At 38.7% G+C, this 13,495-nt stretch overlaps 1 protein-coding gene across 1 annotated transcript; it reads right to left on the reverse strand.

Annotated features, from left to right (window-relative positions):
- Positions 1–1,375: 1,375 nt before the first annotated feature.
- Zfp950l10 (zinc finger protein 950 like 10) lies at positions 1,376–13,133 on the reverse strand. The gene is made up of 6 exons (XM_087655064.1): positions 13,125–13,133; positions 4,127–4,253; positions 3,863–3,923; positions 2,788–2,897; positions 2,584–2,637; positions 1,376–2,517 (listed from the first exon to the last, which is right to left on the reverse strand). The coding sequence occupies exons 1-6, from the start codon at positions 13,131–13,133 to the stop codon at positions 1,376–1,378; spliced, it is 1,503 nt and encodes a 500-aa protein (XP_087511190.1).
- Positions 13,134–13,495: the final 362 nt, after the last annotated feature.

The following is a 13,495-nucleotide window of genomic DNA, read 5'->3' on the forward strand; positions in this document are numbered from 1 at the left end:
TGATCTGGAACCCAATTTGGACCTCCTTTTGCTCAGGCTCTTCTCCACTTTTGTTCTTCCAGTTCTTTTACACAAGGACAATTCTGGTCAGAGATGTTGATTGTGGGATGGCAGCTCTATGACATTCTCCATCACAGTGATTAGGGGATGTCTTACTTGTCACAGTTTAGGCTTTGAGTTCATTTTCTGTCCATGATCCAGGAGCAGCTTTATTACAATAAATCCCTGCCATTTTCATCACCTGTGTTTGAGTTGTGTTGTATTTGAGAGAACCCTATTGCACAAAGGCTTTTCCACATTGTTTACACTCATATCTTTACAGCATGATTATTTTCATGATGATAAACACTTTAGAAATGTGCAAGGGATTTACCATATTCAATGCCTTCATAGCTTTTTTTTTGACCTGATGATGATATGTGAGAAATGAAAAGACCTCCCCATATTAAATCTATTCACATAGTTACTATCTGGTACGGATTGTTTCATATTGGTGAAGGCTATAGAAATATATGAAGGTTTCACCAGGCTAAATGCACTCACAAGGTTGTATTAAATACACTCAAAGGATTTTTCTAAATTATGGTTTATTTTGTGCCTTTGAATATGACTGATATGCGAAGGTGTTACCACTTTGCTTACATTTTTAGGGTGTCCCTCCTGTTTGTCTTTTTTTATGTATTTGAAAGATGATTCCTAGTTCAAATACAAAGGCATAATCACACTGCTAATATTCATAGGGTGTCTATTGAGTGTGTCTTCTTTTATTTACTTGCAAAGTACTACCATTTGCAAAAGGTTTGCTACATTTCTTACATTCATAGGGTTCCTATGCAGTTTGTATTATGTTATGGGCTAGGAGATGATTGTTTTGGGAAAGGTTTTACTACATTAGTTACAGTCCAAGCATTTTTCTCTAGTACCTATTCAGTTATGCAGTTGCACATGCTTGTGATGTCTCAGGCTTCAGAACATTTAAGACATTTATTGGGTTTTTCTCCTGTGATTGTTTATGTTATAAAACCACACTGGTTGCTTTCAAAAAAGTTTCTCTTGTATGTGTACTTTTAAGATTTTAGAGACCACTGCTTTGTGAAAAAGCTCTGGCACATTGGTTACAGTTAAAGGGTTTCTCTCCTGCATAACTTCTATTGTCTTTGTAGATGACTCTTTTGTGCAAAGGCTGTAGCATACATTCACAGGTTTTCTCTCCAGTATGTCTTCGTTTATGTTCTTAGAGATTACTACTTCCTGCAAATGATTTCACACATTGATTACATTCATAGGGTTTTCTCCTGTATGCATTCTTTTATATATTTGGTGATCACCACTTTTTACAAAGGGTTTACAACATTGGTTAATTCATAAGGTTTTTTCAATTATATGTTCTTTTATAACTTTTGAGACTACTCCTTTTTGCAAAGGCTTTGCCACATTGGTTACACTCATAGGGTTTCTCTTCTGTGTGTGTTCTTATATGTCTTTGGAGAGTACTGCTGCGTGCAATGGCTTTGCCACATTTGTTACACTCAAAGGGCTTCTCTTCTGTGTGTGTTCTTATATGTCTTTGGAGAGTACTGCTGTCTGCAAAGGCTTTGCCACATTGCTTACATTCATAGGGTTTCTCTCCTGTGTGTGTTCTTTTATGTTTTTGGAGAGTACTGCTGTCTGCATAGGCTTTGCCACATTGGTTACATTCATAGGGTTTCTCGCCTGTATGTGTTCTCATATGACGTTGGAGATGACTGTTTCGTGTAAAGGCTTTACAACATTGATTACATTCATAGGGTTTCTCTTCTGTGTGTGTTCTTTTATGTTGTTGTAGAGTACGGCTGTCTGCAAAGGCTTTGCTACATTGCTTACATTCATAGGGTTTCTCTCCTGTATGAGTTCTTATATGGCTTTGGAGATGACTGCTATATGCAAAGGCTTTGCCACATTGGTGACATTCATAAGGCTTCTCACCTGTATGTGTTCTTATATGATGTTGGAGATGACTGTTTCGTGTAAAGGCTTTACAACATTGATTGCATTCATAGGGTCTCTCTCCTGTGTGTGTTCTTTTATGTTTTTGGAGAGTACTGCTGTCTGTAAAGGCTTTGCCACATTGCTTACATTCATAGGGTTTCTCTCCTGTGTGTGTTCTTTTATGTTTTTGGAGAGTACTGCTGTGTGCAAAGGCTTTGCCACATTGCTTACATTCATAGGGTTTCTCTCCTGTATGAGTTCTTATATGTCTTTGGAGAGTACTGCTGTCTGCAAAAGCTTTGCCACATTGGTTACATTCATAGGGTTTCTCTCCTGTATGAGTTCTTATATGGCTTTGGAGAGTACTGCTCTGTGCAAAGGCTTTGCCACATTGGTGACATTCATAGGGCTTCTCGCCTGTGTGTGTTCTTTTATAATTTTGAAGAGTACTGCTGTGTGCAAAGGCTTTGCCACATTGGTTACATTCATAGGGTTTCTGTAATGTATGGGTCCTTTTATATTTTTGGAGATTATGGTTTTGTACAAAGGCTTTACAACATTGGTTACAGTTATAACGTTTTTCTGCATTACATGATCTTTTATGTCTTTTGAGACAACTCCTTTGTGCAAAGGCTTTCCCACATTGATTACATTCACAGCGTTTCTCTCCTGTGTGTGTTCCTTTATGATTTTGGAGAGCACTGCTTCTTACAATGTCTTTACAACATTGGTTACATTGAGAAGGTTCTTCTCCATTATGTGTCCTTTTATGTGTTTTGAGATTATTCCTCTGTACAAAAGCTTTGCCACATAGGTTACCTTCATAGGTCTTCTCCCCATTATGCCTTTGGGTATGACTCTGAACTGCAAAGCCATTACCATTCTGAATAAAATCAAAGGTTTGCTTTCCAGTAAAACTTCTTTCATACCTGCAAATACAATTGGCACATGTAAATTTTTCTGACATTGATTATATTCATGAATCTTTTTATATCTGTGAATTTATTTCAAATTTGGTTTAAATGTAAAGAGCAAAATGATCTTAACATAATATCAGTTTGCTTACATTCAAAGGTGTTGCCTTTTATTATGGGTTGTCATGAATGTTTGAAGACACATGGAGTAGGAAGAGAATTGATTACATGACTCATATTTATTCCATAATTTATCTATTAAGAGTGTTAAAATATTTGAAGAGAACTCAATAAACTCAGAGCATTTGTAGACTGACTGCGAACATAAATTTTGTTATCTTTTGAGGAATAGTACATTTGCAACATGAGCCAATGCAAAGAGGATAATTTCTATAACCCTAATCTCCTGAAGTGATTCAGCACTTTGACTGTGTAAATGTCCCAAATCATAGTCAAAAACTAAATATTTATCAACTTTCCCCATATTAAGAAACTCTCCTCAAAGTGGTATATACTCTACATCTTCTAATTTTTCTGGAAAAGAGAGAGGTATGTTGCTTCTTTCAGTATCACTATGCTCTCCTGGCTTGCATTATTAGGGACATATGACATCCATATCAAAAGAAGAATAACACATTACATTCAACACATTACAAAAGAAAACTTCTACATTACATTTTCACACTTTCAATTTGTTTTCCTCACAAAGATGTGGTATAGGGTTTAAGGTTTCTCCACAAAACCATTCTTGAATCTCATAAACTGTCCATATCATTAAATTTAGCCATGCTGTTACAGAATATGGTTCACCACAATTTACTATGGACTATTTGATTATTAAAAGTGTTTAGACATATAATGATGACCTAATAAATATGTGCTGCAGTGTGTATTTTACCCTGTTGCTTTCTTTAAAACTTGCTGCACACATGAAACTTTCTTGGGAGGTATTATCTTATCATCTTTCACGTGAAAATTACCTTCCATGTCTTCCAGAATGTTTACAATATTCTTCAGTAGTATGGTCTTCCCAAATGTAGCCTAAAAATGGTATCAGAGAAAGTATGTTAAATTATTGGAATTAGGCAAAATCTAAGTTACTATCTTTAGTGAACATTAGAACCATGACTGATTTATTCAATAAATTCTTCCTTATTTTTAAGTGAAATTAAAAAACAGCAAATATTAAAGAAAATCAGCTGTGCCTAAATTTTACAAAGTGAATGATAAGTTCATTGAATTACCTATAGCACTGAGATTCCTACAGGTCTCCAGCATTACACATTGGTAGAGACTCTTCTGAGAAGGATTCAGCAATGCCCACTCTTCCTCAGTGAAGTTCACATGCACATCATCATAGGTCAGGACATCCTAAAAGATACAATACATGTGTACACAATAAAGCATGATACTGCCTTCCAGCCTCGATTTGCACCCAAAGGTGGGGCTGTCCCCCAGTCCTCCATAATCAAAACCGGTCTTCAGAGGCGGTATATCAGGAGCACTCTCACTCCTAAGCCCACAGGTGAAACCCCACTTTCTCTCCACTGACTGTCCAAGGGAGATACACCAGGAGCTAACACGGCACAGGAATGTCTGAGCAACCTGAGATGGGACCCTTCTGGTCTCCATCTGCTCACAGAGCTGGAGCTGTCCTATTGCTCTCTAGACCAAAAACCTTCCCACAGAGAGATGGTCTCTTAGGAGTGCTCTCATTGCGAATCACACAGGTGGGAACACACATTTGCTCCACAGTTGTTAAAGGAGAGACAAACTGGGAACATTCCTGGCAATGGAGTGGTGGGGAGGCATGGGAGAGGAAACACCTGGTCTCTATCAGAGCCCAGAGCTAAGGGTGTGTCATAGCCCTCCAGACCCAAAACAAGGCCAGAGAGTACTGGTCTCCCAGGAGCATTCCATTCCTAAGATCAGACGTATATGAGATTCCAGGAGGCACAAGCTAAAGTCAAAAAAACCAGACCAATTAACATTAGCAATAACTGGATGGCAATAGGCAGGCCCAAGAAGTGAAGAATCAGAAACCAACATTAATTGTCATCATCACGACACAGTACCATGGGGTGGTGAGAAGAAGGTATATCCTTCTGTTTTAGGATAGAATGTAATATAAATATCTGTTAAGTCCATTTGTATCATGATTTCTCTTAATCCGTCTATGTCTCTGTTTAATTTCTGTTTCAATGATCTGTCCATTGGTGAGAGTGCAGTGTTGAAATCTCCTACTATTATTGTGTGAGGAGCAATGTGTGCTTTGAGCTTTAGTAAGGCTTCTTTTATGTATGTAGTTACCCTTGTATTTGGAGCATAGATATTTTGGACTGAGAGTTCATCTTGGTAGATTTTTCCTCAGATGAAAGAATATGAAGTGTCCGTCTTTATCTTTTTTGATGACTTTTCATTGAAAATTGATTTTATTCGATATTAGAATGGCTACTCCAGCTTGCTTCTTCAGACCATTTGCTTGGAAAGTTGTTTTCCAGCCTTTCATTCTGAGGTAGTGTCTGTCTTTGTCTCTGAAGTGTGTTACCTGTAGGCAGCAGAATGCAGGGTCCTCCTCACGTACCCAGTTTCTTAATCTATGTCTTTTATTGGGGAGTTGAGACCATTGATGTTGAGAGATATTAAGGAATAGTGATTATTGTTTCCTGCTGTATTCATATTTGGCTGTGAGATTATGTTTATGTGCTTTTCTTCTCTTTGTTTTGCTGCCAAGACAATTACTTTCTTGCTTTTTCTAGGGTGTAGCTTGCCTCATTTACGTTGGGCTTTACCATTTATTATCCTTTGTAGCGCTGTTTTTGTGTCCTTTCTTTATTGCTTCTATTTCCATTTTTAACTCCTTCACCTGTTTGATTATGTTTTCCTGGAATTCTTTCAGGGATTTTTGTGACTCCGCTTTATTGGCTTCTACATGTTTATTTATGTTTTCCTGCGTTTCTCTAAGAGAGATCTTCCTGTCTTGCTTGAAGTCCCCCAGCATCATGATCAAATGTGATTTTATATCTAGGTCATGGTTTTCTTGTGTGTCTGGATATTCAGTGTTTGCTTTGGTAGGAGAATTGGGCTCAAAGGATGCCATGTAGCCTTGGTTTCTGTTGGGTTCCTGCACTTGCCTCTCGCCATCAGGTTTTCTCTGGTATTACCTTGTCCTGCTATTTCTGACAGTGGCTAGACCGTCCTATAGCCCTGTGTGTCAGGAGTGCTGTAGACCTGTTTTCCTGTTTTCATACAGCCAGTTATGGAAACAGAGTGTTCTGGTTTCGGGCGTGTAGTCTTTCCTGTCTACTGGTCTTCAGCTGTTTCTGTTCACCTGTGTCCTGAGTCCACCAGGTAGGTCACTTGGAGAAGAAAAGTTGGTCTTACCTGTGCTCCTGCAGCTCAAGTTGCTCATGGGGGGCTGCTTTTGAGCTCGTGGTGAGGGAGGCTACCAGGAGGCTCTGCGCCGCCTTTTCCTGGAACCCCAGTACACCGGGGTCCCAGATGGCATTAGGTGTTTTCTTCTGGAGTCAGAAATGTGGGAAGAGTGTAGTCTCTTCTGGCTTCCCAGGCGTGTCTGCGCCTCTGAAGGTTTACCTCTCCCTCCCACGGGATTTGGGTACAGAGAACTGTTGACCTATTCCCTTCAGGTCTGGGTGGTGTCTGGCCTGCGGAGGGGGGGTCTGGACTGCGAGGGGGTCTTGCGAAGCATCAGAAACAAACACTAAGTGTCATCATTACAACACAGTTCTCTCACCACAACAAATAATGGGTATAATAACATAGCAGCAAATCAAGATTTGGACTGAAAATCACACCTCATGGTCATGATAGAGGATTTTAAGCAGGACATAAATAACTCCTTTAAAGCAATACAGAACACATGTAAATAAGTAGTTACCTTAAAGAAACAAAAAAATCCCCTAAGATTTAAAGAATAGCACTAAGAAAGTAGGGAAGAAATTGAACAAAAACCATCTAGGATCTAAAAATGTAAATAGGAGCAATAAGGAGACCACAAAGAGAGACAAACCTGAAGATAGTAAACATAGGAAAGAGATCAGGAGTAATAGACGTAAGCATCACCAACAAAATATAAGGGATTGAAGTGAGAATCTCAGGGGCAGAAGATTCCATAGAAAACATTGATACAATAGTCAAAGAAAATGAAAAAAAAAAGTACAAATCTTCTAAGCCAAAACATCCAGGAAATCCAGAACACAACAATGTTGTGAGAAGAGCAAACTTAAGGTTAGTAGTCATAGAGGATAATAAAGATGCCAAACTTAAAGGGACAGTAAATATCTTCAAAGTTTTTCTGAGGAAAACTTCCCTAACTTAACGAAAGAGATGCCCGTGAACATGAAAAAAGCCCACAGAATCAAAATAGACTGGACCATAATAAAATGTCCTCCCATCACACACATAATTTAATGTCTGCTTCCTGCTATATGGATTATGTTACAAGATGTGGGATTTGTACTATTGACAGACTCAGCAGTATAAGCACATGAGAAACTTTTGCATCTCAGAAGCTCCTTTTGTAACTAAGAATTGAATTTCTGTAAATCATGCCATTGTCTGGAGGTATAGAAAAATAAAAGGATTCTAATGAAATACTTCTGAAGGAACCCTATTACCTCTTTTCTACTAATTTCTAAACAATTGATAAAATCAGTCATACAAAACTGAATATAGAACATTCAGAAATTCAAGATCTCATCAAACCCCATGGGAGAGAGAATTCATCGCCCAGACGTGTGGGCACTCCTGAGACTGCAAGGCAGGAGCGACCGCCAACTCTTCCTACCATTGCCCACATCCCTGGCTCAAGAGGAAACTGTATAGGGCCTCTGGGGACAGGAAGATAGGCACAGTCAAGCTGCAGTAAACTGCAGTCCAGACTGTGCCCTGATCTGAAGAGACCCGGTCAAACAGCTCCCTGTACCTAAATCCCATTGGAGGGAGAGATAGACCTTCAGAGGGGTAGACATGCCTGGGAAAGCAGAGGAGACTACTCTCTGCCCACATTTCTGACTCTAGAGGAATGTGCATAGTCCCTTCTGGGAGCTCTGTGCACAGGGATCCCGGAGGAGGTGGAGGGCCTGCTGGCTGCTGACCTATTTGAGAACTGAAACCCAGGCCCGAGGAGCAACTTCAGACCTGAAACCAGAGATAGTACCAACTTTTCTTCTCCAAGTGACCTGCCTGGTGGACTCAGGACACATGCCCACAGGAACAGCTGAAAGCCAGTGGATTGGAAGGACTACACTAATGAAAGCAGAACACTCTGTTCCCATAACCGGCTGAAAGAAAACAGGAAAACAGGTCTACAGCACGCCTGACACACAGGTCTATCGGACCGGTCAAGTCACTCTCAGAAATAGCAGAACAATGTAACACCAGAGACAACTTGATGGCGAGAGACAAGCGAAAGAAGCCCAGCAACAGAAATCAATACTACATGGCATCAGTGGAGCCCAATTCTCCCAACAAAGCAAACACTGAATATCCAAACACAGCAGAAAAGCTAAATCTAGATATAAAATCACATTTGACCATGATGATGGAGGACTTTAAGAAAGACATAAACAAATCCCTTCAAGAAATGCAGGAAAACACAAATAAACAAGTAGAAGCCCTTAGAGAGGAAAGACAAAAATCCATAAAAGAATTACAGGAAAGCACAATCAAACAGGTGAAGGAACTGAAAATGGAAATAGAAAAAAAGTGAAGAAAGCACAAAGGGAGACAAGCCAGGATATGGAAAACCAAAGGAAGAAACAAGGAGCTGTGGATAGAAGCATGAAACAGAACTCAAGAGAAAGAAGAGAGCATTTCAGGAGCAGAAGATTCCATAGAAATCATTGACACAACGGTCAAAAATAATGTAAAAGGTAAAAAGCTACAAAACATACAGGAATCCCGGATACAATAAGAAGATCAAACCTAAGGATAAAAGGAATAGAAGAGAGTGAAGACTCCCAACTCAAAGGACCAGTAAGTATCTTCAACAAAATCATAGAAGAAAACTTCCCTAACCTAAAGAAAGAGATGTCCATGAACATACAAGAAGCCTACAGAACTGCAAATAGATTGGACCAGAAAAGAAACTCCTCCCGTCACATAATAGTCAAAACACCCAATGCAGAAAACAAAAAAAGAATATTAAAAGTACTAAGGGAAAAAGGTCAAGTAACGTCCAGAGGCAGACCTATCAGAATTACACCAGCCTTCTCACCAGATACTATGAAAGCCAGATATCCCAGACAGATATGATACAGACTCTAAAAGAACAAAAATGCCAGCCCATGTTACTGTATCCAGCAAAACTCTCAATTAATATAGATGGAGAAACCAAGATATTCCATGTCAAAATCAAACTCACGCAATATCTTTCTACAAATCCAGTCATACAAAAGATAATAAATGGTAAAGCCCAATACAAGGATGCAAGCTACACCCTAGAAAAAGCAAGAAACTAATCGTCTCGCAACAAAACAAAGTGAAGAAAAGCACACAAACATAATCTCACATCCAAATACAAATATAACAGGAAGCAACAATCACTATTCCTTAATACCTCTCAACACCAATGGATTCAATTCCCCAATAAAAAGACACAGACTAACAAACTGGATACGTAATTAGTATCCAGCATTTACTGCCTACAGGAAACACGCCTCAGAAACAAAGACAGCACTACCTCTGAGTAAAAGGCTAGAAAACAACTTTCCAAGCAAATGGTCTGAAGAAGGAATCTGGAGTAGCCATTCTCATGTCAAATAAAATCAATTTTCAAGCAAAAGTCATCAAAAAAGATAAGGAAGGACACTTCATATTCACAAAAGGAAAAATCCACCAAGATGAACTCTCATTCATCAATATCTATGCTCCAAATACAAGGGCACCTACATACATAAAAGAAACCTTACTAAAGCTCAAAGCACACCTTGCTCCTCACATAATAATACTAGGAGATTTCAACACCCCACTCTCACCAATAGAGAGATCACGGAAATAGAAATTAAACAGAGACATAGTCAGACTAAAAGAAGTCATCAACCAAATGGACTTAAACACATATTTATACAACATTCTATCCTATAACAAAAAGATATACCTCCTTCTCATCACCTCATGCTACTTTCTCCAAAATTGACCATATAAACGGGCACAAAACAGACCTCAACACATATAGAAAGAGAGGAATAATCCCATGCGTCCTATCAAACCACTACACTTAAAGCTGGTCTTCAATAACAGCCAGGAAAGAACGCCCACATATACATGGAAGTTGAACAATGATCTACTCAATGATAACCTGGTCAAGGAAGAAATAAAGAAAGAAATGAAAGACTTCTTAGAATTTAATGAAAAAGAAGGTCCAACATAACCAAACTTATGGGACACAATGAAAGCTGTGCTAAGAGGAAAACTCACAGCTCTGAGTGCCTGCAGAAAGAAACAGGAGCGAGCATATGTCAGCAGCTTGACAGCACACCTAAAAGCTCTAGAAGAAAAAGAAGCAAATACCCCCAGGAGTAAAAGACAGGAAATAATCAAATCAGAGCTGATATCAACCTAGTAGAAAGAAAAAGGCTATACAAAGAATAAACAGAACCAAAAGATGATTCTTTGAGAAAATCAACAAGATAGATAAACCCATATCCAGACTAACAAGAAGACACAGAGAGTGTGTCCAAATGAAGAAAGTCAGATAAGAAACGGGAGACATAACTACAGAATCAGAGGAAATTCAAAAAAACATCAGATCCGACTACAAAAGCCCATATTCAACAAAACTTGAAAATCTGGAGGAAATGGACAATTTCCTAGACAGATATCAGGCACCGAAGTTAAATCGGGAACCAAAAAACTATTTAAACAACCCCATACCTCCTAAAGAAATAGAAGAAGTCAATAAAGTCTCCCAACCAAAAAGAGCTCAGGTACAGATGGGTTCAGTGGAGAATTCTATCAGACCTTCATAGAAGACCTCATACCAATACTATCCAAACTATTCCACAAAATAGAAATAGACAGAGCGATACCAAATTCCTTCTATGAAGCCACAATTACTCTTATACCTAAACCACACAAAGACAAAAAGGAAAGAGAACTTCAGACTGATTTCTGTTATGAATATCGATGCAAAAATTCCCAATGAAATTCTTGCAAACCAAATCCAAGAGCATATCAGAACAATAATCCATCATGATCAAGCAGGATTCATCCCAGATATGTAGGGATGCTTTACCATACGGAATACCATCAACGTAATGCACCATATAAACAAACTGAAAGATAAAAACCACATGATCGTTTCATCAGATGTTGAGAAAGCATTTGACAAAATTCGACACCCCTTCATTCTAAAAGTCCTGGAAGGAACAGGAATTTAAGGCACATACCGAAACATAGTAAAAGATATATACAGCAAATCAGTAGCTACCATTACACTAAATGGAGAGAAACCTGAAGCAATCCCACTAAAATCAGGGACTAGACAAGGCTTCCCACTCTCTCCCTACTTATTCAATATAGTTCTCAAAGTCCTAGCCAGAGGAATCAGACAACAAAAGGAGATGAAAGGGATAGAGATTGGAAAGGAAGAAGTCAAAATATCACTATTTGCAGATGATATGATAGTATATTTAAGTCATTCCAAAAGTTCAACCAGAGAAATACTAAAACTGATAAACATCTTCAGCAAAGTGGCTTGGTACAAAATCAGCTCAAATAAATCAATAGCCTTCCTCTACACAAAAGAGAAACAAGCCGAGAAAGAAATTAGCGAAATGACACCTTTCATAATAGTCCCAAATAATATACACTACCTTGGTGTGACTTTAACCAAGCAGGGGAAAGATCTGTATGATAAGAACTTCAAGCCTCTGAAGAAAGAAATTGAAGAAAATCTCAGAAGATGGAAAGATCTCCCACGCTCATGGATTTACAGGATTAATATAGAAAAAAATGGCCATTTTACCAAAAGCAATCTACAGATTCAATGCAATCCCTATCAAAATTACAATCCATTTCTTCATAGAGTTAGACAGAATAATTTGAAAATTCATCTGGACTATGAAAAAACCCAGAATAGCTAAAACTTTCCTCAACAGTAAAAGGATTTCTGGGGGAATCACTATCCCTGAACTCAAACAGTATTACAGCGCAGAAGTGATAAAAACTGTATGGTATTGGTAAAGAGACAGGCACATAGACATGTGGCATAGAACAATGAATCCACACACCTATGGTCACTTGATTTTTGACAATGGAGCCAAAACCATCCATTGGAAAAAAAAAAAAAGATAGCCCTTTCAGCATACAGTGCTGGTTCAACTCGAGGTCAGCTTGTAGAAGAATACAGATTGATCCATACTCATCACCCTGTACAAAGCTTAAGTCCAAGTCTATCAAGGACCACCACATCAAACCAGATACACTCAAACGGATAGAAGAAAAAGTGGGGAGCAATCTCGAACATATGGGCACAGGATAAAATTTCCTGAACAAAACACCAATGGCTTATGCTCTAAGATCAAGAATCGACAAATGGGATCTCATAAAACTGGAAAATTTCTGTATGGCAAAGGACACTGCTGTTAGGACAAATTGGCAACCAGCAGAGTGGGAAAAGATCTTTACTAGTCCTACAACTGATAGAGGGCTTATATCCAAAATAAACAAAGAACACCTGAAGTTAGACTGCAGGGAGACAAATAACCCTATTAAAAAATGGGGTTCTGAGGTAAACAAAGAATTCACAGTTGAGGAATGCCAAATGGCTGACAAGCATCTAAAGAAATGTTCAACATCTTTAGTCATAAGGGAACTGCAAATCAAAACAACCCTAAGTTTCCACCTCCAGTGATGGGGTCCTGATTTGGAGGTCCAGAGGATGAGAATGCTAGGAAAGGTAGAAGGTAGAATCTGCAGGAGCTGTGGTGGGTAGATCGTGCACAAGCTGTGTCTTATACCAAGTAAGCTTCTAAAGAGTAGCGTCTTTTATATTATTTACAGGGGATAAGTAGAACCAATTGGAAATTTCTATGAAGCAATCAGTAACTCTCATACAATGGTACAAACGCAGGAGAAGTCTAATAAAACAGTGCTGTACAAGGGAACCCTAAGTATCCAAAAAACGTTCCTAGCGAAGTCCACAGTTGACGTGGAACTGATAATCATATCTATAGGGCAGACCAGGCCTCAATGTTCTTTGTGACCCTATAATCTCACCTTGGGCATTTTGTTAGGGTCCTGTTCTTTGAGACCATCATGGGTCTTATCGCTGAGTTTAAGCAAGATTTGTCCCCTTTTTATGGTTTGGAGACAAATATCTGGACAATCCTGCAAAACAAACATATATACTACTATCCTAATCTTAAACAGGACTGCTTAGCATACTCCATACCTGTGAGGTGTTTATAAGCAGTCCTACCTCAGCTACATTCTACTTAGTGTAACTTATTATAATCTAAACGTTGGTAAATCAATCCATTCTCAATTCTACTCATTAACTACACAGCTTATAATTAGAGTACTACACAACACACGAGATATTTCACAGCATCCAAAAATCAAGCCAAATGGACCTTATAACTAACTGT

Source organism: Rattus norvegicus, chromosome 3 (assembly GCF_021556685.1).
Source record: "Rattus norvegicus strain SHRSP/BbbUtx chromosome 3, alternate assembly SHRSP_T2T, whole genome shotgun sequence".
In the NCBI taxonomy this organism is placed as follows: Eukaryota; Metazoa; Chordata; class Mammalia; order Rodentia; family Muridae; genus Rattus; species Rattus norvegicus.